The sequence below is a fragment of the Oryzias latipes genome, chromosome 6, assembly GCF_053564925.1.
Source record: "Oryzias latipes strain Hd-rR chromosome 6, Olatipes_Hd-rR_3.1".
Classification (NCBI taxonomy): domain Eukaryota; kingdom Metazoa; phylum Chordata; class Actinopteri; order Beloniformes; family Adrianichthyidae; genus Oryzias; species Oryzias latipes.
The window spans coordinates 19,215,346-19,243,133 of NC_136242.1; the positions used below are offsets into that span (position 1 = coordinate 19,215,346).

Here is a 27,788-nt window from a genome sequence, read left to right on the forward strand (position 1 = left end):
TGATGACTTTGCCCAGTAGAGCAATAGATTTTAATAAAACAGTTGAATCAACAGACTGAACTGAAATCGCAGCTGTTCCTTTGTAAAACCACCAGTTCTCCAGTTGATAATTATCCTTTTAGTTATGTTTATGGAACACAGCCAGCATTCAATCATAGATCATTTTAGAGTTGAGTTTCTGTCGACCGGGGTAAGCAGGTCCACCTTCATGCTTCTTCTTCCCTTTCCAGTTTAAAGAAGAAACAAAAAGGGCATTGCAGAGTTTTTTACTGCTACAATCCACGGGGCAAATACCAGTGTATGGCAAAGGAGGGGAAGAAAAAAAGCTGTTGGTGGGTAATAAAAAACAAAATAAAAATCCAAATTAGATTTTCAAAAAGGTCATTCTGGACACTGAAAAAGCCCGAGGAGGGAAAAACTCAAAAAGAATATCCTTTTACAGAGTCCTAATCTAATTTCCATCCCCAGAGGGTACAGAAAATCACGGAGAGAACCAGAAAGAACCATCACAAGCGTAACTGGACACCAAAATATAAATCTATAAAAGGCCATTTATTACTCCATTATGTACACTTTTCACAAGACCTCCATGGAAAAGCTCCAGAGTGAAGCACTGCTTCAAGGTTTGTCCTGGAACTTTATCTCCACATCCAGAATTAAAATGGAAAAAATCCACACACAAAAAAAAAAAGAAAAGAAAAATCCAGACATTATTTTCTTCTTAGTGCCTTGGAAACTGCACTTGCTGTACAAGTGTTATGTAGGTACGAAAAAGGCAGAGCCGAACGACCCAGAATCCTGTCAGTGCAGCTCAGGCATCTATTCCTGTCTGGCTCTGCCAAACATCTTGCCCATCTTCTCCAGGGCTGCAGGCAACATCCATGCTGTCTGTGTGCGGGAAGAAAGATGTAGGAAGAGTCTTCTGTTCCTGAGCAGGAGCATGCTTAAATATAGCCTGCTCTAATAGATCACTTCATAAACGGTGGCTTTCTTGTCACCAGAGCCCGTCACTATGTACTTGTCGTCTGTTGAGATGTCGCAGCTCAGGACAGATGAGGATTCCTTGGACTGTTGAGAGAAAAAGATAAAAACTTTAGTCCTGAAGGCAATTAATACACTCATGTGCACTTAAATCTAAATGGAGCGGATTAGCTGACGCAGGGCTGGATAAGATTGCAGTGACATCAAGTTTTGCTGTAACAGCCCTCAAAAAGACTCTTGTCGGGTCAATATTTCAGGTTCAGTTTTCACTGATGGGATAGTCCTGCCAGACAGCGGACACTGTGCCCTTCCTCTCACAGGCAACTATGCATACTCCTGACCCACTGCAGACGGTGGGTATTGATCTGCATACCTGGAATATGCTGGCGCCATAAGGAGTCCTCCAAGCATTCAACAGATTGTCCTTCCCAGTGCTTACAAACCATTTGCCTGCAAAGAAAACAGCAGTGCCAACAAACCACCTTGGATTAGATATATAAATGCTTAGCAAGACCTAACCTTGAGAAAAATGCTTAAACCGTGAAATGATTTCTGCAGTTATAGAATTAAGAACAACATACGGTAAGGAGATATAGAGCACACAGTTTCTTCTTTACATACCACAGTAGGCAAACTTAAGGGAGAGGACGCAGCTCTCATGCAAGTGTAGCTGATACTTGTCAGGCTTTGAGTGGTGAAGCACTTCTACGTTGCTGCTCTCCATGCCCACAGCGAGCCACTCTCCAGTTGGACAGTAGCCCAAGGAGAAGATCTGCAGATGGAAAAGAGCAGCACTTACATACAGTTCTGAGTCAGATCGTCTGTTTTTTTTTTTTTGTAGTTGCTCGTTTCCTTCCACTTCAGGGTTGTACCTGTGAGGTGAAGTCATGCTGCTGCAGCTGTCGACCCTCCCTTAGATCCCAAGAGCGAACCGTATTATCAAGACCGCCTGTCCACAGCTTGGTGCCATCGTGGGATATGTCAATACAGCTAGCCCCGTCTGTATGACCCTGGAACTGCCTGCAGTGAAAATAAGAAGGCATGCGAGCGTTTATTGACATCCTGTTTAAAACTTACTCACACAAGAGCCGTTCTGTTGCCGGGCTGAAGCCCACACACTAGGAATGATTTTTTTCCCCCCTCCTCACCTAACAAGAGTCTGGTTGTGCAGGTCCCAAACGGCAATGTTTCCATCACTGCAGCAGGAGAAGCAGACTTTGGCATCAGGGCTGATGGCCAAGGCGTAACACGCTGGGGCTGAAGAGGTAAGCTCAGCCTTGATGCGGGGGGTCTGAGAGGCCAGATCCCAGATGGTCAAAGTGCTGGCCTCTCCTCCAACAATCAATGTGCGACCATCGGGCAGCAGCTTACAGGAGCGGATGTAGTTATCCCTGTTCTGTTGTGCAGAGGACAAAGCCAATCAATATTTCCTCAGAGCAGTGAAGCCAGAGAGAGATATCGGAACAAATCTGGGAAAATTCAGACAAAAGCTTGCGGTCATACTAAACCAGGATAAATGTACTCTCAAATTGAACCTGAACCACTTTTGAAAGTTGCCAAATCCCCCTGTTTGTTTAGAAGATTTTCACATGTTTCATATTTTGTTAACATTTTCCTGCCAAAGTCTTGTATCAGTTTAAAACAGGCAGCGATTAAAGAGATCGCCAACATGTCTGTACAAACGCTTTAGCAGTCAAACTGTCAAGCGGGATGTGCTTCCCGTCTCCACTGGATGTAATCCTCAACAAAGGATTATCCCATTGTTAATGGAATGAATGTGTATGAAACGAGCAAAAAGAACTAATTGCATAAATGTTGTTGATGAGGAAAACAAGAATGATTTACCAGACAATCCAGTTGGGATACGGGGCTCTTGCTGCCGGGTTGGCTGATGTCCCAGATTTTGACACAGCCTTTGCCACCAGTGTAGACATGACGCGTAGGGTTGCTTATGGTAACAGCACACACAACCTCTCCGTGGCTAAGTGTGTTGATCTGACGGGCATGTCGGGGGATTCCAGGCCCAATGAGGGCATCTGGTGGGAAGGGTACAGGCTGCATCTGGCCATCTGCACTGACGTGAAAGGAGTAAGCCCTGTAGGGGAAAAAATAAATAAAAAAAAAACATGTAAGGTTTGATGCAGTTTTTAGATTTTAAAGATATTTGTTGAAAAACACTTACGGTTTGCCACCAGAAATGGACGTGAGGCTGGCTGGAAGGCCTGGGGCTCTCATGTGGGTGTGAGGATCAAACCCCTAAAAGATGACATGGTGCTTAAACAACAGATCTGCTGCTGTGGTCACAGCAAAATCCCACTTGGCCCCTGAACTATGGGCACTGCTTCTGTCATCCCAAATGTAATTGTATAAAAAGAGCAGGAAAAACTTTTACCATGGGGGAACGTCCATAAGCTGCAGCTGCTGCGGCACTCATCTGAGGGGAGATGTGCAGACCAGCGTACACCCCGGGGCTCGTCAAGCCTCCGTTCATTTCATGATGGCCCATCATGGCAAATGGGGTAGGATAGGACAGGGGGGTACGCAACGCTGGTGCTGCTGCAGACAAAGACAGAAACACAAAGTAGATTAGAATGAGAACAAAAGACAAAAGATTCCTTCAGGTCTGGAGACAACAGGGAGTGATACAAACCTAAAGCCTCCATGCCTGGTGGTTTGCCCAGGATGGGCCTGAGCCCAGGAGTGGAGCTGGTGCCAGGGGTGGGGGCATCGTTGCGGGGGGTGGGGGTGTTGGATTTGAGGCCAGGCGTAGAGGATTTGTCATTCTGTCGAGGGCACAAAAGAGTGTGCACATTTACAATCTCAGAAAACAGACACTTTAGAGGCTAACAATTTGAAAGCAAACCTAGTCTAATTCTGACAACCCTCACGGTTCTGCATAGCCATAAACTGCTATTTAATCTAAACCCTATTATGGTCACAATGGAGATGGGTCACTTTTTATCCCCTTACTGCTTTAGCTTTAATCTTTTAGTGAAGCAGCAGCAACAATCCTGAAATACTTAAATACAACGTGCTTTTAGCAGAGCAGACCTGACTGATCCTGACATGGGAGAATATTATCCCTGACATGTAGTCGTACTAAAAACACAGATTCCTAATCCACAGCTGATACTATTTGCACATTTTTCCTGGGGAGTTCTCATTTTATTCTGCAGTTCTTTCTATGTCTTACATGACTTAGCTCCTTGGCCTTGGAGGATGGGGTGCTTCCAGAGGACGCCACAGACGCTGGACTGTTGGGCGTATCCTTTTTAGCTGGGCGGGGTTTATCAATGCCATTTTCAGGCGGCGAATGGGCTGGGCTCGCTCGGGGAGTGGCAGGATCCTGTTGAAACGAAAGCAGATTTTGGCGTCCATGAAAAAGCCTAAATGGCGTCTGGTTTTTTTATATTCTGGAACAGAGCTCACCTCATTGGACACGTCTACCACCAAATCATCACTTTTCTCTCCATCGCTGTCCTGTAAGAAGAGCAGAAAGTCAGACAAGTGATGTGTGGAGTTTTCACAGAGATAGAGAAAAGCCTACTCAAACATCATCATTGTGAACATTTTTCCTCTTTTGTGTAATAAATGCAGATCATAATGTGCATAAACTTGCCCAAGGAAAATAAAAACCATTTTTTAATGACTTACATATCTGCTCACACTGTCCTTTTCCTCCACTTTACGCTTCTTGGAGTCCAAACTGTAGTCGGAGGAGCTGCGGTGCTTCTCGCTGCTTGTCCGCAAGCTTTCCGATGGAGATATCGAGTTGTTCTGCAAAAAAACCCAGCAGAAAAGCAAACATGCTTTATCAACAGTTAGTCTTCCTTCATAAAAGACTGCAGCAATTCATTCATCCATTACAAATTCACAGAGAACACACCGTGCCAATCCAAACACTAAAAAAAGCCTTATTCACACAATGATTGGCACAGTCTGAAAATGCAGCTGTAGGCCAGCTCCAAACAGTACCCTGACACCAGCCAAGCCCAATCTCACACACAAGCCGCACAACTGAATGGGCTGTTATCTGGACTGAAAGGAGGAGGGCTTGTTTTCTGAGCTTGGATCCCTCCTCCTCATAACTGGACAACAAACAGCCTCACAGGGACAAGAACAGTGTGTTGTGACTGAACAGAGAGCCTTTTCTCCAGAGTCATCCAGGCTAGGCATGATAGAGAAAGAAGGGAAGAAAGACCGAGGAAAAAAAATAAAAGGGGAACTATATGTTGTGGGCACTGGGCATTGATTGTTGCGGCGTGCTTGGGCACCCTGAAAGCTCAAGCTTTGAGCCCTGATATAGAAAGAGAAGCTAGATCGTGCCAATGAGCTTGATAGCGTGGGACTGAATGCTGCTTCTTGGTGGAGCCTGCCCACACAAGCTGGGACAGCTCACTCCGAATGCCAACAGGAAGAATGGGAGCCACTCGGCAGGTGTCCAATGGCTTTTTACAGTGCCTTCCTATTTGCCAGCAAACTGTCACGATCTCCCGGTTCTCCGTGTCCTTCATCAGAGCGCCGAAGCAAGTCAGGAGCAATGCAGGCCTGAACAATGTCTGATGGACTTAGCAGCCTGGGCAAAGGGCCACCGTCTGTATAATGGCTGACCTTTAAAGAGATGCTTAGTGTGACTCATTAACCAAAGTCACCACTCTGCTATCAGATGACCTGGGACCACAGCACAGAAACAAAACAGTCGTGCTAATCGCCCCGGGAGCTCCGATTCTTCAGACATGACTGCACTCATTCACTTCGCCCGACCTACAGAAACACAATCTCACACAACCATCACAAGCCGTTTCCAAAAAGTATTTCAAACAACTCCTCGACAAGTCCAACCAGACAGGATGGAAAACAAAAACAACTCTCCATTTGTGAGTATAAATATTCATAGCATACTAAAAGGCCAGAGGGAGTAAGCTGGTATACAAAGAAGACAGTGCTGGGGGATCAAATAAATCCTTTAAGAAGTGGAAGTTCAAGTCTCTCTTTAATTGTGCTGAAAGTACAAGGCTTTTTAATCTCTCAGTCGTTTCCCCCATCTACCGGATTTATATATTTAAAATCTAATTTCCTATTAATGACAGCAGATTACAAAGTGAGCCAGCAATAAAGATGAGACAAAGCAGCGGTTCTCAACACTCACCGTGTTCTCTGTTTCGCAGACGTTAGGATGGCAGGCGAAGCGTCAGTGGAACCAAGAGAGCAAGAAGAAAAACATGTCAGTTAGTACATCATAACAAATGCTCCTGGCTGAATGTGTGTGAATCAGCTGCGGGGCACAAGGCCCCTCTTATCACTCTATATTGGAGCTGCTGAATAGCTTATGTAGTCATGGGCTGGGAATGTACCAGCTCATTACCCAGACAGAATGTGAGCCAACAGGATCTGCTCCTCAACTCGAGGCTCGGTGGTTCTGCTCAACGTAGGGAGCACTTAATTGTTTCTTTTAGACCTGTTCGATTCGTCTAAATCAAAGTGAATGGACATCTCAATTTAAATAAACTAGCTAGATGGGCCAGAATTCCATCTGAAACCCCCACCTCTGTGTTCGAGATCGTGGTGGTTCTTCTCATCCTTCACTGGAAGGTGAGCCTGGCTGCCCAAAGCCCCCAGGGCCAGCAGACCTGATCCGGATCCCGTCACAGGGGGAATGCCAGGCGGCTGCAGACCCGAGGGGTGGGGCGGCAGCTGGACTGGAGGCCCGTGGGCGGCGTGGGAGAGGTGCTGAGCCTGGAGCTGCTGCTGCTGTAAGTAGATGGAGAGATAGACAGACAGACACCAAGTGGGTTGGAGGGAGAAGCTGCATGCCACACACACACAAACACACACACACGAGGCCAAACTTCCACATGTCTATGACTGTCAGGAACAGCACTGCTAAAATCACTGGTGGGTTCATATTAAACACACATAACATAAGCCCAGTGATGAGGAGAGCGCGTGTTATTATAAAAGACCTTCCCATGGCTCAAAATAATCAGCATCACAGCGACAACAGGAGAACAGAAATGAGTTTCTGTGAAATTTCAGAAAAGCATTAAAGCTTCGTTTCATCCAGACGTGTGCATTAGCGTCGCTTCGGCTTAACTGCCCCATTTCATGCAGCGGCGTGACAAATATCCTGCAGAATCTGAGTTTAGAAATCACCTCTAACCTAAAGGCTGATGGCTACGTTTTTTAAAACAGCTTACACCCAAAGCAGAAAAAAGTTTGTTTACTACTTTGATTTTCACACTTAAAGTGCACAATACATCTGCAGACAAGCCCTGTAAGACACAGAGGAAAGTCTATGTGCCAGAAGCTGGCACTCATTCCCTCTCAGCCTTTGAGTGTGCTTGTGAAAGGCTGCTCTGGGAGCCAGGAACAGGGGTCACATGCTGGCACGCAGTCAACCCTCCAATTTTCACCATCAATATTTGAACGGCATAGGGAAATAGATGGGAGTTAAAAGGCACTCAGCATGGAAGTAAGCAGTTTAAAGCAAGGTTAAATAATACTTAGCCAAGACACCAATAAAAAAACATCAGCAATTTATTATCCGTCTACAAACCAGTTTGAATAATTCAGTGGCTGCTGCAGAAAAGCAAAGTTCCCTTTTAACAAAACATAGACCCGAGATGTGTGCGTATTTTTTTAGGAATATCAGAAACAGGTCATTCCAAAAGGTGGTGGATTAACTCGGCAGGAGCTCGCCATGATAAAGTCACATACCAACAAAAGATGTCTGGAAATGTATGAGCAGGATCTTTTCTATCTTTAGTCCTTCTCTTCCTTGTTAAAAAAATATTTTAAAGACCCACTCCGATCATCTTTTAATTTTTAATTATGTGGTTTTAAGTCAAAATCAAACAACCTGTGGGGTTTTCTTGGACATTTTCTGCAGAGAGCAGGAGTTTGTTAGAAATTCAGCTCTGGGTTGTGACTGTTGGCATGGAGCAACCCTGCTACCTAACTATCTGTTTACGCGCTCTCCCACTAGCTTACAGTCCCGCACCACCAACATAACATTACTGGTGCAAATAAAATGCAAAGTAATATTGGAGCTACCCAGATGTACATTTTTTATCCAAATGCCAGCTCAGATCAGGAAAACAAAGATGTATCTAGTCGTCTACAAGTGGATGCACCGGAATGGAGTGAAGCATATTTTCTACGCAACAAACACAATGTTTTGGAAATGGCCTTTTTTGGTTTGTTCTTGATTTTATTTGAATAAATACTCAAAAATGCAATTTTGAGCTTAATTTTCTTTATACGTGTTCCCCATCATCAGAAAAATGCTACAACAACATGTTAAAAACACCAAAAACACAATTTTCTTCAAAGTGGGTCTTTAAGCTTGCAGATTGGCCTTTGCTCCATGGGGCAAAGGCCAATCTGAATACAAAACGTGGCCAGGAGAAAAAAAAAAACGGGAAGGGGGGGGGGGGGGGGTAAAGAGACCGAAAGAGTGTGTTATAATACAGTGTTCATGAGGGAAATTAAGGAGCCAGTTCATTGGCAGGGAGAGATATCCTTGCTCATTGCATTTAATGAGGCACTGATGGGTAATAAGCATGGCTGATCAGCAAACGCCCTCATTAAAGGGCCATAAATGAAGGAAATAATAAATAAAGAAAAGAGTCTGCCCTATTTCTACTAATTAAATATTCTAAGATAAAAGCCTCCCCTTCATCCCTCTTCCACACAACCCTCACTGATGCCCCAGAAGAAAAAAAGAAAAAAAAAAGAATCCAGAAGACCCGTCTATAGTATGGTAGCAAAATTGCCATGGTGACAACATCTGGGAACAATTAGTGCCATGCACACGCTCTTTAACACAAACATGTGCACACACCCAAACCAATACAGATGTGGATAGCACTGACCATGAGAGCAGGGTAAGGAGTTTGCTGCTGCTGAAAGAGGAGGACAGAATGGTCAAAGCCAGATCACACACCCTTTCTCCCAAAATACAGTCCACCAGCTATTAAAGGGCTTTACTAAATACATTTTTTCCCTTTTTTACTAAACAGCATATAACATTAGACAAGGATCTGCTTACAGTTGAAGAAGGGACCACATCTGAGTCTTTTATTTCTCGTCAAAGAAGACAACATCGCTACGGTTCATCTCAGCACAAGAAAATATCTTAGTGGAGTTCTCCTAATGGCCTGCAGCTCCATCAATAAGACATGCCGCTGCTTCCTGGTTGCTGCCTGTCTGCCTGGCACATACTCTTTCACCCCACCTTGCTTTTACAAAATACATGAGGGTTCTGGCATGCCAACAGAGCCTCTCCTTAATGAATAACTGATGGAAAGGTATTCGTAAAACATACAGTAGCTACATTTCAAGTTCCCCTGACACGAGGAGCTGCTGTGACTTTGCTGAGGCCTCACTTTCATAAAGCAGGCTTGGTGCCACACAGGAGGAACCCCTGAAAAAATCATGCAGCAGGCTCATCAAATATGTATTGTGTTAATCGTTAATGCGGCTAACTGAATCACAGGCCAACAGAGACCAGCACTGAATGGGTCACAGCTATCCATTCAAATGAATGGGAACGATATTGCCCTATATACTGCTCTAAATATAAACATGGCACACAAACCAAAAAGCCACAAAGGAAAAATTACTATCATCCAGGAAAAGAAGCTTGTATTTTCTTTGCAACAAGAAAAAAACAAAACAAAAACAGTTCTCCGTCATCTGACGACACTTACTCAGACAAATTCAAGGGAGCAATTATCCTCCAACAAAAGGTCACCAAGGGGGCATCAATTGAATTCCAATATGTGCTTCCAGTCATCAGCTTTGCCTTTTGAGCTGGCCTCTTGTGCATGCTAAAGATTCAGTGGTGGTAATAAGATCTCAGATAGCCTGAACTTTGTGTCACGGGTAAAACTAATCACTTCTGCTCCAGCAGGCCAGGAGGAGTGCAGCTGATCAATGAGGAGCAGATGGTGTTTTGAAGCGGCGTTGAACGCCAAACATTACAGATGAGTGCTGACTTTTTGTCTGCATTGTCTGTGTGAGCTTGCGAGCACTGCCTGAAGTCTGTTCTGCCTCAGCCTTTGGCTCCCACAGCTATCCGGGTCAACAGTAAGGGACGAGGCTGCTCGTTAAAACCTGAGCCAATTAAAGCGATGCAAGCTCTGCAAGCTGCAGAGGGGATCTCAAGAGCTCCCGGGCTCATATTTATACACACAAGGCAGAGAAGATGTCACCAACGCTAAAGCTGCAGAAACAGACACATTCTTCAAAACACATGTTGAGATGTTTTGGTGGTGTTGCATGACTTTGTGCAGTTCAGACCATACATGTGCAGGTGTGTCCCTATCCAAGTTCAAATAAAGGAATAAAAGGGAGTATACACACGGTGAGAGGCAGATTGGGAAGTCCACGTACCCCGATGATGGCATTCAGCTCGGTCATAGTCACCTGCTTTGCCCTCTCCACTGCCTGAGCAACCTGCTGTTGGTGCTGTGGAAAGACAATTCCTGTCAGAATGTTGGGACACACCAAATCTGAAACTTTACACTTGATTTTGTCACTCCACTTTCAAAATAAGAGCAAATAATCATGCATAAATGCGTTTTTTTTTTTAAAGAAACTTCTCTTGATCACAGTCAAAATAAATCCGTTTAAAAAAATACTTTTTGGAAAACTTACCTCTTGTGACAGGAAAGGCATAATTTGAGCTAAAATTGCGTTGAGCCGTTTGGCAATCTCTGTCTGCAAAAAGAGAAGAACAACCAACGTAAGATGGCGGGGCATGAATCAGGCAGTCGACTTGGTATAACCCCGCCTTTAATGTTTACACCGATTAAGTCAATTACTGCGGCAATCAGAAATGCTTGACTCAACATCCTCTAAACAGCGTGATATTGACATTTGAAATATTTAAAACATTAGGAGTGCCCAGGGGGATGGAGCACAGCTGTGCTGAGAGTGCACTCCATGCTAAACGGATATGAGCAAGCAGAGTGCTGCTGTGCTGAGAGGATCCTCTCGCTCTGCCCTTCTTCCCCTTCATCAGCAACTGCACTGTCCTGCAGTTAACCTCAGAGTTAAACCACACAACCACACCCAAGGAAGGGGCGGTCGGAGAGCTGCACTGCACTGTTTGCTTACATGTGACAGTGTGGACTATCGGCATTAAGAATTACTGTGAACAAAGATAACAAACCATAATAACCTTGCGGGTAACGGACCTCAAATCTCTGATCAATAACATTTAAAAGACAGCGAGCGGGCTGTGTTAAGCATGCAGTTTGCAAAAGCCCAGCCTTTCCAAGAATGGAGCTTAAGCCATTTTTCACTGCAATCAAGTGCCTAGCCAACCACCACCCCCCCGAACACCCCCAGCCTCCCATTTATCCAGAGCCCTGCCTCCATTCTTCTGCTTGTCTACCAACTACCATGGCAACGGCTGCAGCCCCTATCTGGCTGGGATCATTATGCAAATGGCACCCCTGCTTGACCGTAACAGGCTTTAAAATCATATTACGTGCTTGGAGGCAGGTCATTAAATTGAATTTTCAGCCTGTCGATCACATGAACGAACCAAATGAATGGTGGGTAAAAAAATAAAAAAGAGCAGTGGGAGGGGGCGTGATCCACCCTCCCCATCTTCTGTAAAAACACTGCAAAGCCAGCTTCTTCTTCCTCCTTCTCCTTGCAGGATTGGGAGATGAGACTTGCAAGTCTGAGCAATTCACTGGGAGCAGAAAAAAAAGAGAAAGAAAAAAAAAAAAAATCGCCTGGCCAAATCTACATCATGTTTGGAATTTATGAGTCGCAGTTCAACCCTAGGCCACTGCGGAACACAAACATATTGCAGAGATTTTTTTTTTTATTCTCTGATTTTCTTTTTGATTCCAAGCTGCTTGGACACATACACAATGCACTTTGCACATCACAAGCTTATTTATTACACATGGCAGAAATGCCAGGCAGTTTGGGCTGCCAGACATATTACCTCAGAGCAGAGCCAGAGAGATTGGAGAGTAATGTCTAACAGAACCAGACCTGCTGACCCAAGCTGCAACATGGATAACCACTTAGTCAGGCAAACCAGCAAAACAAACAACAAGCTACAGATAGATTATGAAATACAGTAAAACTTTGGATCAGAGGCAATAACCTGTAAGCATTTTATGACAGCATGTATAAAAGTACAACAATCCATGAGATATCGCTTCCCAAAATTTGCTTACTGCTTGTTAAAAAAAAAAGGAACTGTGATCTTCTGCAATAAATGTTGCCTGCAACTAAAAGCCCCCTATAAAAGTGTGAGATAAAGGTTTTATGATCAGAAGTATTAATAAAATTTGATATGCCTTCTACTCAGAGCTACACAGAGTTCCAGAAATGGTTGAAAAGCTGCAGGACTTGCATAATCTGTGTTTGTTGAGATAAGCCATGTAAATAGCAGTCGAACATTTGACAGGATTTGCAACAAAAAAAAAGGCCTTGAGCACACAGTCCATTCCCGTGTAGCTTAGTGTCATGGTGACAGCTGGCTCGAGGAGGTCAGGGGGTGTCTCATCCACTGAGCCTTAAACAACTACCAGCCTCTGCACTCTCACAACATGCAAATACATGGCAGAGGCTCAGCTCACTGCTGCTGTCAGAACAGATACAGTGCAGTGGTGGGAGGACTTCTTTTTTTTTTTTTACTGGAAGATAAAAATGTGTCTGTTGTCACTTTAAGTAGATGACAGCTAGCCCTTGAGAGGCAAGCTTTGCACTACTGCTACACAATTACAGGTACTCTGACCTGTGTAGCACCACTATGAGAGCACTCTCAGGCTGGCTTGTCAATGGTGTGCGGAGAGGATTTCGCTTGGTGCTATCAGCAGTGGGAAAATGGACTTGAGACACTGACAAGTATTAAATAGAGGAACAAAGCACAGGGTCTATCTGTAAACTTGCTGGACAGTTTATGGGGTCCACTGTTTGAGCACACAACATCTAAAAAAATATATGGTTTATAATGGGGATGCCACAATTCTCAATCAAAAACCCAATCGTGCTGTACACCATTGAATCGAATTGTCAGAAAATGTGCACTCCCTCGTTGAATTTTTAGTTTTTTGTAGTTTTGTCATTCAAAAATCATATATTGAATCAGAACAAAACTGACTGAACTGAATCGTAAAGAAAGTGAATCGTTGCTTAAAAACCTGTCTTTGTACATGTTTAGTGTAAATTTCTGTCAAAAGGTATAGGTTTTATGGAAGCTCAAAAAAAAAAGTAAATCAAAATTTAAAAGAACAACAAATTCGCCCCAGCAAAAAATAAAAAAATGTTCATCCCACATGTTATCCAGAGCAACTTTCAGCTTGCACAAGCGGGCCTGTCAGCCAAAAGCTTACACCCTCAAACTATTACACTGCAGTCCAGACCCACTTGACAGATGGAGAATATGGAAGCACTGAGTGTTTGGACTCAGTTCCAACCACTTTTTACTGCACGCCTCTTTTGCATGAACAATGCAAACAGTCTACTGGCTGACCAGGACTGCTTTGGCACGAAACATGGAAGATCCTTTACAAATAATCAAATGATTCCTGCAAGCGGGAGTTTGGCGTTTTTCAGCTACAGGTTGAAGCCAATTCCGTCTGAAGCTAATCAACACACGAGCCTCCAACCCCATGCAGGTCTTAAAAAACAAGCAGCATATGATGATGATTATGGGCTGACATCATGCAGCAGAAATGAGCCGTTTGTATCGATAAACTGCTGCGGCTGACGGAGAGAGGGATCGGGTGGCAGTGCCACATCAGTCCACCGGAGCTTCGCCTGTGTGTACGTTCAGAAATCTGAATGATGTCCCTACGCGCTAATGAAAAAGGCACAGTTTGAGGAATGAGTTTCCTCACCCGGGAATAAATCTCCTGGCAGGAAAATAATACGCCTGTGTGCATCCAATAATCCATCCCAACCCTGTCTGTTAACCACTCCTCACCCTCTCCTCCTCCTCCTCCCCCTCCCCTGCCTGAGCTGTAAGCCTGGGGAGCAGCGAGGATGGGGCCCGCACTGTTTGCTCACAAACATGCCGTTCAGCAGGTTAGGGCCCCACTGATGAATTATTCAAGCACTTCCATCAGCTCTGTTGAGGTTCCTGATAAAAGTCAGGCGCTAAAATGGATCAGTCGATTAACCTGTTTACATAGTGGGGCAGTCGCCCCTCCCCCGAGGTCTATTCGGCCCCCACCCCCACTCCCCTTTTTCTTCTCGCTGGCGATAAGTGCCTGACAGAAACTATCCGAGGGGCCTGAGGCCTGACAGATGTGGCAGTGCAACACACACACACCCCCACACCCTGGTGGATTGCCCCACCACACCAATCCACTAAGCCGTCAATGCTGTCATTAGACAGTTGCTGGGAGGGAAGGGACTCCTGCCTTGAGAGAGCTGTGCCGCCGAATGTTGGGATTACTCATTCATATAATCTTTATGTTGGGCACTGATCTGTGAAGCAATACAAGATAGTGCGGTCCATAAAGCTAAGGTCACAAAATGCAACTCTTTGACTTTTGCTCTATACTCATAACTCCAGTTCAGCTAACAAAAACTAAACAAAAGCAGACCGATCAGCCTGTTTTTATCATTACCCCACAGGCGAAGCTCATCAAAGTCTACCTTTAATCTTATCAACGTTCTGAGTCAAATCCGGTCAGTATACCCGTTTGCCGTCACGCTGTCAGTTTGGCGTGCAACAGATCGGCCTGCATTCACCACATTATTAATGCCTGGATCATTTTACAAACTCTGCCTGGTTCTGACTTTCTCCTGCAGCATAGAAAATCCACGAGTCAAACTATGAGCAAAGAAAGCAGCGGTACATACCTGTTTGTGCATCTCGATGTTCAACCCGTAGGACATCTCATAATACTGAAAAGTAAACAAGTGTTTACATTTAGAACACATGAAACACAATAGGTAAGCATCAGCCACTTTTTTTTCCAATTGAACCAGACGCTAATTACTAAGAAACCCACAATTCTCTGTTTAAAACCGAACTGCGTGTTACACCATTTATCCAAATCTAACCCAACCAAACTTTTAGCTGTTTGTTGTTTTGTAAAACAAAAATCACATTTGGAACAGAAACAAAACCATGATCCAAAAATTGAGGTTTGAACCAAATTGTGGGGAAAGTAAATTGTTGCATCCCTACTAAATGCATCATCCTGTTATGTTGAAGGCGCAAAAAACTAGAAAGGATTTACTCAGATCAAACCAATAAAAACACTCCTCTCACAGCCAACAGCCAATAAATTGATTTTTCCCTTTTTTTGCTGTTTGCAGTGAAAACACCAAGAAGAAAGGGTCAGATCTATTGATCACTATCTTAAACCCTCAGATCCCCATGATGTCTGTTTACTTAGCGTAACGCGATTGCTCAACACTCTTGATATTTCCAGCCAGGTCAGTCTGTCTGGCTGAAATGTAATCCATGGAGCCCGCAAGTGGCAGCCGGGGCAGAAATGGCTTTCCAGTCAGCGTCTATTTGATGAGGCCAATGCATTATTCAGTCCATTAGCTTCTTCGAAAATTACTCTCAAACAAGAGGACCATTCTGTCTGAGATCAGAGCCCTACAGCCATGGTCGTAACATGACACTTTGTGCTGGCTGTGAGATACTTCCCTACATGTTTACCTAACCCTCCTCCTTGTCAAGCTGACATGTTTTTTTTCTTCATCTGTTTATATTCTGCATTCGTTTCAGTCATTCGCAGTGTGTGTTTACCTGCCACAAAAGAGTAAACTTCCACTGAAGACCTGATGATTGCATCATGTCTGGACTTGCGTCAGTGACACACCTATGTTTGACTAAAACGCCCGCTAAATTACAAGATGATCATTTAGGATTATGAAGAGCGTTGGCGCAAAAATAAATATTAAAATAAATGGATGAATGAATAAATTGTCCGCGACCTGGTTTCGCGTCCTCCATCTTGTTTACAGTGGTACATTTTCCCACACACTGCTCCAGGCCTCCGCCAGAAGCTCACACCTAATTTATGGCCATGCACATGTCTGAGTGTGGAGTCTCCTAGGAGAATAATCAGATCAGCACACACGGAGGGCAACGCCGCAGTCAGCCCCCGGAGATCAGGGTCGGGCTATAATGGAGCCTCGGCCCACTGCTACCCGCCCGCCTGCCTTTCAGGAAGAGCGCCTCCATAACAACCAGCTGCAACCAACCCCCTCGGGGTTTCCGCCTGCCCGTACCTGTCACAGCCTGCCCTAGCCACCGTACAGGTGATCACAATAAGCTGTGTCACTCCACCCCTAACTGGATCTTTAACAAGCCTTGAAATTTGGCACTATAATTGCTCCCCATTTTAAAAGGTAATCTTACCATGACATAGTGGCGTTGCATCTCTGTCTTCTCATTTGCCAGTTTGTCATACTCCACCTTAAGACTAAAATAGACAACAAGGTGTCATTTTTCAAGCATCCCCACCACCATCAACTCAAAACCACTAAACATGATTTGCCAAACGTGAACTGTAACCTTTGCAAATGTGGGAAGCCAACGGTTTCAATATCAACATTTGGGTTTTTACCTGTGATACTGTGCTTGCAGGAACTGAAATTCGTCTTTAATTCTATCGCACGACTCCGCTACAGTGAACTTGAAGCCCGGCTGGCCCGGCTGATGTGGAGCCTGAAAGAATTCAAACACACGTTTTTCAACAACAACAAAAAAAAAAAAATCTGAGGCTCTCAGATTGAAATTAGACAACTTCTAGGAGGGTATCACACCTCTCCAGTAATAAGACAATGCTAGATCTTGACAGGTGGGTTTACATCAACATGAATCAAAGTCGAATTAAAAGTCTTGATTTTTCTGTCATTTGTAAGTACACCCCTTCCGGCATGGAAACAATCTGCATCCATTTAGGAGCATATCCTGATGCAGCACACGTGGGGGTGGGAAACAGCTCTAGATGGGGGGTCGGGGAAGGGGGGGGGGGGGGGGGGGCAGTTATTCCTTTATTCTCAAGTTTTTTTTTAAAAAAAGAAGGAAACCTGCAGCTAAGATCTCTTCAAAAAAATGAGAAGACTCACCGGATGGCGGCCTTGTGGGTACATCTTGAAATGCTTTCTTTGTTTATATCTCCAGTGTGCAGGTCCTTTGGCAAAATGGTTGAAATTTGATCAGTCTCGGCAGACAAGGGGTGGTGGGGGGGAAGTCGTGAAAATCCTGTGTTGGAAGAGAGAAGGGGGGGAGAAACCCGCCTTTAATCCTATGGCTGTAAATAAAACAAGTTAATGCACTTCAAGTTGTTTGCAACATTAGACTAAAAAAACAGCATGAATGTATTTTTTGGGGGAAAAGCATCTCCATGGATATAAGCGTCTTTGTTGACACCGTTTGAGGGGAAAGATTTTAGGGCAAATAGAAGTCATTTTTCTTAAAATTTAAAAGGTCGTATCCAATTTTCCGGAATGCTCTGACAAATAAATAAAATAATTAGACAAACAAATCCATGAGTGTCGCTACTGGAGGCGGGTGCTGGCCGGCCACAGCCGACAGCAGCTGGCTTCCACCTACCGTCTGCCTCGGCGTGGAGCCGCCGAAAGGGCGCACCGAGCGCGCGCCTGAACAAAAATCGATCTATATATATGTAGCATAACAACAACCATAGTAAACACATACCGAAACGTCCAACGCTCCCGAATAGTGAAGAGGGGGGAAAATGCAGACGGTTATAATTCATGCGTTTAATCCCTCGTAATGTGGACGCCGTTTTCGTCAAGCATCCTCGCTGTCCAGAACGCACCCAGCCAGCCAGCAAACCGGGGGGGTGAAAATCTGGTACGTCGAGCACGAATGAACTACTTTATTCGTTAGCCGCGGACCTCCAAGGAATGTGCTCCTTCTGACGGTGGTTAATCCCGAAAAGAGAGGAAGAGAAGAAGAAAAAAACCGCTTCCAAAAATCTGTCTACTGACTCGAAGAGGTTCTTTAAAAGCGTAACATGGTACTCTCCACAATCTCGCATTTCCCCCAGTTGTCCAGTTTAGCCCGGTTGCCACACACAGGCAGCAGGGCTGAACTGCCGCGAAAGAGCCTATCTGTCCAATCGCATTACTTGGAAGGAAGACGGCCACATCTGCCTATCGGAGAGCGACGGCCCCACGTGGGGCGCAACGGTACATGACATCATCCCGCAGGATCCACGAGGCATCGGCCGCCCGTCCCACCGTGTAAGTTACGACAACAACAGCAGGCATTGATGTGCCGACGATGATATCCGCATTTGTCAAATTCCACTTCCGCGCTTTATTTAAATGTTCTTTTTTCTAACCCCACCGCTGGAATTGAGCTTTTTTTTTTTAGGTGGGGGGGTTAGACTACCGACGATAAAAAGGTTTTGAGGGGGCGTTGGGTTTTTATTCATTTATTTGTTTACCTTTCACTCTCATAAGAACATGGGTGGGTGTTTGTAGACAATAAATAAAAGACGTATAGTGAATATTTAAAAAAACTAAAAATCCGCTTGTAATTCCCCGCAAACACCGTGAAGGGCACCATAACGACCAATCGATCGTTAACATTCACTAAATTAACCTTTTTTCTCATTTTACGTGTTTAGGAGTCTCGTGGTTGTTGCACAACATCGTGCGCCTACCTATCAGCATCGAGGTAATAGTTACACAGCGGGGGTTTAGAAGATGATTGCCTTTGTGTGATATGAACATCAGCCATGTCTGAGCGCCTTGTTTTGAAGGCTCGGCTCTGACCCCACGTGGGACTCCGCTGCCTCTTTAAATCCCCTCGACCAATAGCAGCGCGGCGCACTTACTCGGCAGCCTGCTATTGGTCGGCTGTCACTGAGCCTGTCATTCACAACCTGGTGTTGTCAATCAATACCACGCGGGGTCAAGCGCTGACAAATGCCTGTGCTCCCCGGTCCTCTGCCTGTGAATAGAGCCTGGAATGGCTGCTTAATTAGCTTCGAATGGCTTTTCTCTCCAGTTCAAACAATCTGTTACCACCACGTGGTAATGAGAGCCTACATTAAACAAAGGAAGAAAGGAAGCATGCAAACAGTTGTAACATTACTACCTGCAAGTTTTCCTTTACATGAGTCTATGTAACAAGCAGAAAAAATATGTACATATACATACATACACACACACACACACACACAAACACATATATATATAAATAGGTGGATACACCTTCCCATTCATTTAAATGAGAAGGCGTGTCCAAACCTTTGTATATGTTTTACCACCATGAAATTATTGTCGTGTTTGACAACTAGTTCCTATCATTTTTACACTGAAAAAACAACAACAAAATCTTGAAACGTTATTGGATATTTAAGAAGTCATTATAATAAGTGCTGCTGTAAAAACTCTGCATCTTAATTATAAGCAACATTTAGAAAAATAAAGAGAAACATAAACCATCAGATATGACCCACAGACTGCATTTAATTACAGTCATGTCATTGAGTTTATTCAAATAGTTGATATAGTTGTAGTCATATGAAAGCTTTGGTGAGTAGTTAGGATTGCTAAATATTGCATGACATTGAAGTTTGAGATTATCCAGCAGTCGTCTTACTTGTCGGCCACCTTGAGGATGTGGCATGGGTCTTTTTTTTTTCTCTTTAAATTACGAGGGCAGTCTGTGAGAAACTTGAGCACACACAAGAGTTGGCAGGCTAATCTCACCCAGGCACCCCCTTATGCTTTTCAATAGTGTGTGCTTGGATTAAAGGCAACAAAAGGCTATAGGCCTAACCCCAGGGAGAAGAGGCCCTCCGCCCACTCTGACCCTCACACTGTTTATTTACATGGAAACCCCAACCTCGGTGAAACTCCCACCCTCAGGCATTACACACAGACCTATTTGCAGAGGTGGCTTTAATTCTTGACAGAGCGGGGATTGTCTTCAATCCAGCTACTTTGAACTTTAGCAACTCACTTTTAGTATAACTCAGCTGCAAACATTGTGCATCGTTGAAAGATCTCCTTCATTCGGTTTAAGCGTACATGTTGAATTTATGTATCCTTTTCTTTAGAAATAGTGTGTACAGTTTACAACCATGTTTTTTTTTACAGCTCACAATGAGGCAAAGATCTGTGATAGTGTGGGACTATTTATCATGACCCTATCGGGCGTATTTGTAGATTTCACACTACTGGCTCATTAACGTGACTTGCATGTAATAAATGACTCGACCGTTTTCTATCACGCCTTGCTTACTTTCCTGTTCACAAAACAGAAAATAAAAGCCCGGTTCCAGCAATAGCTGTTTTTGTGTAGCTTCTTTGCTTTGGTATACTTGCTTGGAGATCTAGACACTGAAATACTACACATTCATAAATAAACACATTGGAGCCTTGTCATTCACAGGCAGGAAGCACAAATGTGCAAAAACACACAGATTCCATACAACAAAGAGCCCAGTGTTAGGAGTGGAAAGATAAATGACTGTGTTATCTGGATAAGTAATCAGACAACAATCAACGAAAAGAGGATGACAGTTCTTATCAAAAGGGGGAAAAAAATGCAAACACAAAAAGTGTGACAAAACAAACAAGCAAAAATCGCTGTGACGGAAATGTGGAACTGTAACCAGCCCATAGCTCAGTGGGAAGAACAAAAAAAACAGTAATGTTTTCTGAAATCAACATCCCTTCTAAAAAGAGCTAAGAGTAAGATAAATGCATATTTGAATGTTATCTGGAGTCACAAAAAACAGAAGCACTACATGGAATCTAAGCTAGTTACATGGACGTGCTCCACATTTTTTTAATTTTTTTTATGTTCCAAATTTTTCTGCAAACTAATACACTTAATATCTTCTGAAGGAGCCCCAAAGGCTTTACTTTTTACCTCAGTGTACTGGTAAACTGACAGAAGACAGTAATAGCAGGCTGATGCCAGAAAACAGCCCTTCTTCATGACTGTCCCACACATGGGACAACCTTAGACGTAATTACTACATGCAGGCTTTCCAAGATTCAATCCTATCATTCAGCCTACCAAAATGACAGGGACAAACTCAGCTAACAGGCTGCAATAAGCATTGCTACCCATAGAGAAGACTAGTGAAATCCCAATCAATAATTTCAATATGTAAACATACTGAGAGAATGGCAGACATATTTTTCAGTGCTTCTTTATATGTTGTTGTTTCATTTGGTAAATGAAAATGGTTTTAAAAAGAGGGATGTCATTTAAAAATCAATACACCACAGATTAAAGAAATATGTTGGACAATAATTTGGGGAGTTCTGGGAAAAGATTTGAAAAATGTGTGTTGCTTCATTGATTAGCATGATCAAAAAACATCCCAATTTGGAAAAAGGGACTCAATGATGGGCTGTTAACCATTTCCATCAAAAACAAAGTCTTAGTAAATGTTTTTTTTTTTTTTTTTTTTACCAAACAGACACATATAGTTTTCCTTAAAAATGTAACTGAAAGCAAAAAAACAAACAGATTATGTAATATTACGATTTCAGTGCACTGCAACAGACAGGCGACCTTTCCAGAGTTTACCCTGCCATCGCCCAACAGTTGCTTGGATAAGTTTCAGCAACCCTGTGCCCTCAAAAGGGATTCAGGGGGTTCAAAAGATGGATGGATGATTTTACCAGCACTTCAGGGTTTCCCTACATAGAATAAAATCAAATATTGTCATTTTTCCATTTTTTTTGTGGTTTGCCTTGGTAAATAGACAGTGTTAGTACTATGAAATATCAAACTATAAAGCTCTAAAACTTTCACTGACAATCTGTTTATTTTAGCATCCATCAACTTAATCTTTAGTCAAAGCTTGGTTATGTAAATCATCGGGCATGCAGCACAGTATGTGTCACATTTGGTGAAATTCAAAAATAGACAGCAACTAAGAAACAGAAAGGCCTCATTAGTACCTTGTGTTTACCTTCTAGTAGCTGAGTGTGGAGCTCCTTCTCCCTCCTTTTCCTGTTCTTGTCTAATGCTGTCACGGTCCTGTGTTGTCAATGTTGTGTGTCCACCATACAACAGAGCTACAGGATGTGTTTTCCACTTAAATGAAGCATGCTGTTTTCAAAAAGGTTGTGTGGATTTCCTATGCCTGTTTTCTCTGCTACACTCTTCACACTATAATGCCAAATCAGAACCGCAGGAGTGAGTGTGATGTAGGCAGGCCACCATTGAAAAAAATCTTCTCTTGTTCTCTCACAAAATTAACAAGTAGAGACGTTTTTGTAGGAGTTTACACCTGTAATTGGAATCCTTTCTACACAAGAATCTGTGTCTGAATGAAATTCAGATTTTGGGGAACACATTTTGGAATGCAAAATGATTCAACCACATCAAAATGATCTACGAATTAAACTCTAGCAGATGATTGAAAGGACCTTGAGCTGCACAACAAAGATTGTGTTACTCTAATCCAGTTTGCTAAAATGACTAATGTGATTAAAGGGATTCTTTGGTCCTAAACTCAGTTACGGTTCATGATTACATTCACATGGCAAGGGAAGGACTTCACATGACTGAAAGAAGAAAAAAACTTGCAGCTTATGCAGAAATGCTGTTATTTCTATTGAGGCTGGAAAGTCTCAGTTGTTTGGATAAGTGTGAGCAATACAGTCAACTTACATCAAACAGCATTAGAGGTGAGGTGAAACCTCCCCCATGACAAGTATGAAGTACCCTCAGAGTTGATGACTCGCTGCATGCAGTTTTAACTAGCTCCTAACGATGATGTAAGATGTGCAGCATCTGAGAAATCTCATGAGACCACAAACCTTTGTTATCATCCACAAGATTTTAGCACATTTGCTTTACTGAGAAGCCTTTTAGGATTCCCTGACACCAGGCCTTGATCTAGGCAGCCAAACTATGGGATGCAGGTAGAATATAAGGGGGGGGGGGGGGGGGGGGGCAGGTCTGGGTGTGCTGGGAGATTGGGGAGTCATACCCCTCCATGGCCCTAAAATGCTTAAAAAGCCATGCATCATATCAGTTCATCTATGTATCCTTCTTCTCCTTTGATATTTTTGATAGGTCTTATAAATCTTATGTTGAATGAATGGTCTCACTGACTCCACCCTCTGACCCCCCCCCCCCCCCCCCCCATCAATTGCCCATGCCTATATCCGGCCTTGCCTTACACCCTGTTACAGCACAATGTCAAACAGACTCCACTAGATGCCCTGGAACCACTGACTGTCACACGGTCACCCAAAATGACTCACTCACCAAAGGGCAGTATTGCTCTATGACCTTAAGAGCTGCTGGTTTACATTATTAACGTGAAAAAGAGAGATGGAGGGAGGGGACATGGGGAAACAAGCTTGGCTGAGAAAAGAAGAACAACAGAGTTGAGTAAGTTGTCAGTGTGGAAAGCCAGGCTGCTGCTTGACAGCTGACCACTGAGCTCTATCGGCTAAAACGTTACTTGTGAGCCAGGTAAAGGAGAACATTAATAATGTTATTTGCTGTTGCTGTCAATGTGTTTGTTCCAGTTTGCTTCTTAAAAAAAGAGATCATACGACAAATGAATTATTGAGACAGAAGCCCTGAGAGAAAGCAAGCCCGAACCAACAAATGAAAGCCTTTGAGAGACTATAATGTTCTTGTTTTTATTTTAAACGTGGATTCAAATTGACTTCTTTAATTAATCTAATTATTAGCCGGTGCCCTCTAAAATTGTAAAATTGCCTGAGGTAACAAAGTTATTAGCATAAACACCACCACTGGCAATCTTAAAACAAATGGTACATTTAGTCAGTGTTAATGGGATTAAATTGTGTGGGATTTAGTAGCAGTTCTGCAAATAGGGAAAATTATGTCTTTAGTACTGATGCATCGACTTCTAAGTCTCCATTCTCTTTGCCTGCATTTCGTTTCTCTCTGCCCTCCTCCCACTTGTCTGCGTTATTCAACAGATTGTGTCCAATCTCCATCCCAAAAAATCCCAGAAAATCATAAATATTGAAAGATTACATCAATCTGAAAAGCCGGTGGCTTGCCAGTGGCAATATAGGGACAGACAAAGAAGTAATTGCTGGCCATCTGCTCAACAGATTAGCAAGGGACAGGGTAAGCAACAAAAAAGCACAATACACCCCCTTCTGCATCTCTATTTTTACCAGAAGTTGCATGAGAAGGTTTTGGTGTGCACCCCTGGAGGATTCATTGGCTTAGTCCAGGAGGATTTTTTTGAAGAGGTTTTAAAAGACTGGACTGACAATCCTTGCCTGTCAGGACTGAAACTTGTGGTTATCTCTAGATCAGCAGCTTTACAACACTGCTTAGTGCCAAAAAAAAGTAATTTAAATAAAATTGGATGCACGGAATATAACAGTTGCGAGTCATCTAACACTCATCCCCTGAGAATAGATTTAGAATGTTGTGTCTGCTCTGTCAAAGTCACGGTTAGGAGAGCATTAACCTAACCAGAGCATCACTGATCTTCATTCGAGAGCATTAATCTTGTCACCAAAGATTGCATAGGGGTCAGCCAAAGCATTTGAGGTGATGTGAATTGACTGTACAGGTCACAGAACAAATCAATACAGACTGAAAATTCATGTCGCTGCCATTGTCCACTCAGTAGACCAGCAGACTCCAATGAACTCTGTAGCAATTAAAATTGTTTTGATGCTAACCATCGGATTTGTGGACCAACAACATGACTGAGTGACACACTCACCACTCCACATCTATTTTGAGTCTTAAACCTAAAAGATAAAGCCAAAACTGGACGTTTTGTAGCTTCACGGGGAGTGAAAAATGACCTCTACAGCTTTGCATCCGTCCCATCTCGTAGAGCCCTCATTACACTAAAAGATTTATATACGTTTTCATAAAAAGAGATGTATCGAGATAAATAGCGCAAAGTTCTGCATCAGACGGAAGACAAAAGACAGAGCGGAGGCATAATGAGCTGTGTTTGTGTGCAGTGTTGCTTGGCTTGTTGACAATGGCTAATGAAGTTACAGCTAGTGGGAGGATCTGCTGGTGCTAATTAAGCTTGCTGTCATTAGCAGTGTTGGAAAAAAGAGGCACTGCAGCAGAAATGGGAGGAGCAAACACTGGCATATTCATCACTGCAGCGTATCCACAAACACACAAAAAAGAGTGTGGTTTGGTATGACTTTATTGCACACATGGAACTTCAGACTCTGCATTTGGCTTTTATAACAGCACATAAATCCTCTTTGAAACTAAACTGAATAACAGAAGTGTCTCTCTTTTAAAGCAAATATCTACTCTGGCAGGAGAAAGATTGATATGGGGATATGGGTTACAGAGTTGAAACATAGTACAGTAGTCTATAAAGTCTCTCCAGACACAAAATTACAGTTACAGTTAAATACCATATGCAGGAAATATTTTACACCTAAGTGAACCAACAGTGTGGACTTGCTAATATGGAAGCCACAGCTCTGACATCTGGAAATGTGGTGTTCACCACTGAGCTGCTAAAGAGTAGGAGAGCTCAATTGAGTGTTGCAGAGTCAGAGAGAAGCTCAGTGTGTGCCATCTGAGCCACAGCTCCACCGTGGCCTGTAATCCAGCTCACCACCAAAGCCACCGGTGCTGGCAGCCTGCGCCCTCCAAGCCTCTCTGTTTGTTTTTGCAGCACATAGACTCTGCCATTAAAAGTGGGAAGCCTGTCAAAAATAAAAAGAGACTTTTCATGTTTGGGGGCTGCAATTGTGGCTCTTGTGTGATGTTTTTTTCTCCACACTGACCTCTTGCTTTGAGGTTGGAAAGCCGCTAAACCCTGGCCTGTGAAGCCAGCCAATTTGCTGTGCCAAAAAACTGTATTTTTGAATGTGGCAGTGTAGTTGGTGCCTCTGGCAAAAAGTACTCCAGTTGCATGCACAGAGTGTGTCTGTGTATGAGAGATACAGACCATTATATTGGGTCCTCAGGCAAAGAAGCCAAAGATGCATAATAAGTGTCTACAACATTTTTATCGTTATGTACTCGTTAGCTTTTCACAACTTCCTAAAAATATTATTGCTTTAGGTTAATCACCCAGCAAGGTACTAAAATACTTAAGTCTTGATAAATACATAGCAAATGTGTACTAGCAAAATTGATGCAGCAAAGTAGACATTTTTATTTAATAACTCCAAAAGAGGCTTAAAAACAGCTTCCTTCAAAAACAATAAAGCAACACATGGAAAACGTGGAAATTTACTATATAGTTTAATTGCGACAGCCACCAATTAGGTTTATGATTTGGGCGCCTCTGGGCTACTGTCGCCAGGCCTGAGTCTCCCTCTGATGTCATTACACAAATCTGCTACATTCTGACAGAGCAAAAGGGTTGCAGGACAGAGGGGAGAGGGAGAGCTGGCTCGGCTCTTCTCCTCCGATAGCAGCAGATAAGCCGGCCTCGGGGCCTCTTATCTCATCTATGCATCCTGTGTAAATGTAAGTTTTAGTCTGGCAGATTACATCAGCAGAGCCTGTGGGGGACAGAAGCTGGCCGCTGGGGGACAGTGATGTCTCCCTTCATGTGACAAACTCCCTCCTCCACCCCTTTATGAACTAACAAAAAAAACTGTGGTTTACTATGGGAGATGGCTCTTTGGTTAAAGTGAATCCCCAGAGGAGACAGAATTCAAATTGTCAGCTTCTATTTAGTCTAATGGTCCACCCTTTAGCGTTTGCTTTTACTGTCAGCTGCACACAGTGTGCAGAGATAGTGATATTAGTGAACTTCACGCATCAGTTTTTATAAATGTCATTGTTCCAGTTGCGTAGGTGTGGGTGTCCCAACAGAGGAAGTGCAGACGAGCTGATACGCATGCCCTCTGAGGTCCAAAAACCACAAAGACGCTACGTGACTGTGAGAAGTTCACTTGAGGATGCATAAATACACCCTGTCTGTCCGTCTAAAAGCTGCTCAGTCCATTTCATGTACAGTAAATTACAGCCACACAGACCAAACACACAGACCACATCTGTTAGGCAACCAATTTAGGGCTGTTGCTCGTTCCCCTCTCTTTGCTCACTGCGATGGTCATCCCACCCAGGGAGGGGAAGTGGTGAGGTTGCAGCGGTTGGCCAGATGGGGCGAGCTGAGCAGCCACAGACCTCTGAGTGATGCATGGACGGATCCACAGGCCTCATTACAGATCCAGCAACATGTTGGGCCTCAAAAACAACCATCTCACGGGCAGCAGTGGCTGCAGTCCCTGAGAAGAAGCAGCAACACTGCAGGATTTATTCTCTGACAGCACAGGAATGAATGCCTGTCATGTTATAGTACCATACCGGTATGCTTATTTGAGTCAAATAAAACGTGACTTTTCTTCTTCATAAAGAAATTACACAGACTAAGTCACTGAAATGAGGAACACAGGCTTGCAGTGATCCAGATGCTAAATAACCATGGCAGTTATGTGGACTCTGTTGTGCCGCGGTCTGCTGCCAACTCATATCAGTTCAAAGTGACTGTTGCTGAACTGCACCGTCAGCTAGAAGACAATCTCAGAGTGACGAAGTCCCTGTTTTGTATCTCTCCCCAGGGCCGTGATTTGCGAGCTAATCTGGGTTTGTCTCCCCTGATTCCAAGTCTTCCGCTCCTTGGGGAGCCTGCTAATGGGACAGTGGAGCAGAGCCACCATGCAGCAGAAGTCCTCTCAGCTCACAGCGCTGACATCCATCTCCCTGATCACACAGAGAGGAAGAACAATGCTGACTTTATTTTGCTGCGTGCTCACTCGTGCAGGCATGCACGCACGCACACCAAGCAATCCGCACACATTTGGCAAGAAGAAAATGTCGAATAAATTAAGTGTTGCCTATATAA

The 27,788-nt window shown here is 43.7% G+C and overlaps 1 protein-coding gene and 1 long non-coding RNA gene across 2 annotated transcripts; one reads left to right on the forward strand and one right to left on the reverse strand.

Moving 5' to 3' along the window:
• Positions 1–18,133, reverse strand: tle3a (TLE family member 3, transcriptional corepressor a). Its single transcript, XM_023955773.2, has 21 exons — positions 17,651–18,133; positions 17,059–17,194; positions 16,554–16,654; positions 16,346–16,409; positions 14,827–14,871; positions 10,642–10,704; positions 10,348–10,452; positions 6,528–6,732; positions 6,131–6,138; positions 4,636–4,758; positions 4,411–4,461; positions 4,175–4,327; positions 3,632–3,764; positions 3,374–3,537; positions 3,164–3,237; positions 2,827–3,076; positions 2,130–2,377; positions 1,854–2,001; positions 1,603–1,753; positions 1,355–1,431; positions 1–1,068 (listed from the first exon to the last, which is right to left on the reverse strand). Exons 2-21 carry the CDS (start codon positions 17,080–17,082, stop codon positions 961–963), a joined length of 2,295 nt encoding a protein of 764 aa, XP_023811541.1. The 5' UTR covers positions 17,083–17,194; positions 17,651–18,133; the 3' UTR covers positions 1–960.
• On the forward strand, positions 18,061–27,788 carry LOC105354219 (uncharacterized). Its single transcript, XR_908891.3, has 2 exons — positions 18,061–18,201; positions 27,505–27,788. It is a non-coding gene; the product is annotated as an uncharacterized LOC105354219 (long non-coding RNA).

Coding starts and splice junctions, on each gene's coding strand:
- tle3a (XM_023955773.2), bottom strand. CDS start 17,082: ATGTACCCACAAGGCCGCCATCCG. Junction 3,238..3,373: donor CTTATGGACGTTCCCCCATG/GTAAAAGTTTTT, acceptor GTCATCTTTTAG/GGGTTTGATCCTCACACCCA. Junction 2,378..2,826: donor TATCCCAACTGGATTGTCTG/GTAAATCATTCT, acceptor TCTGCACAACAG/AACAGGGATAACTACATCCG.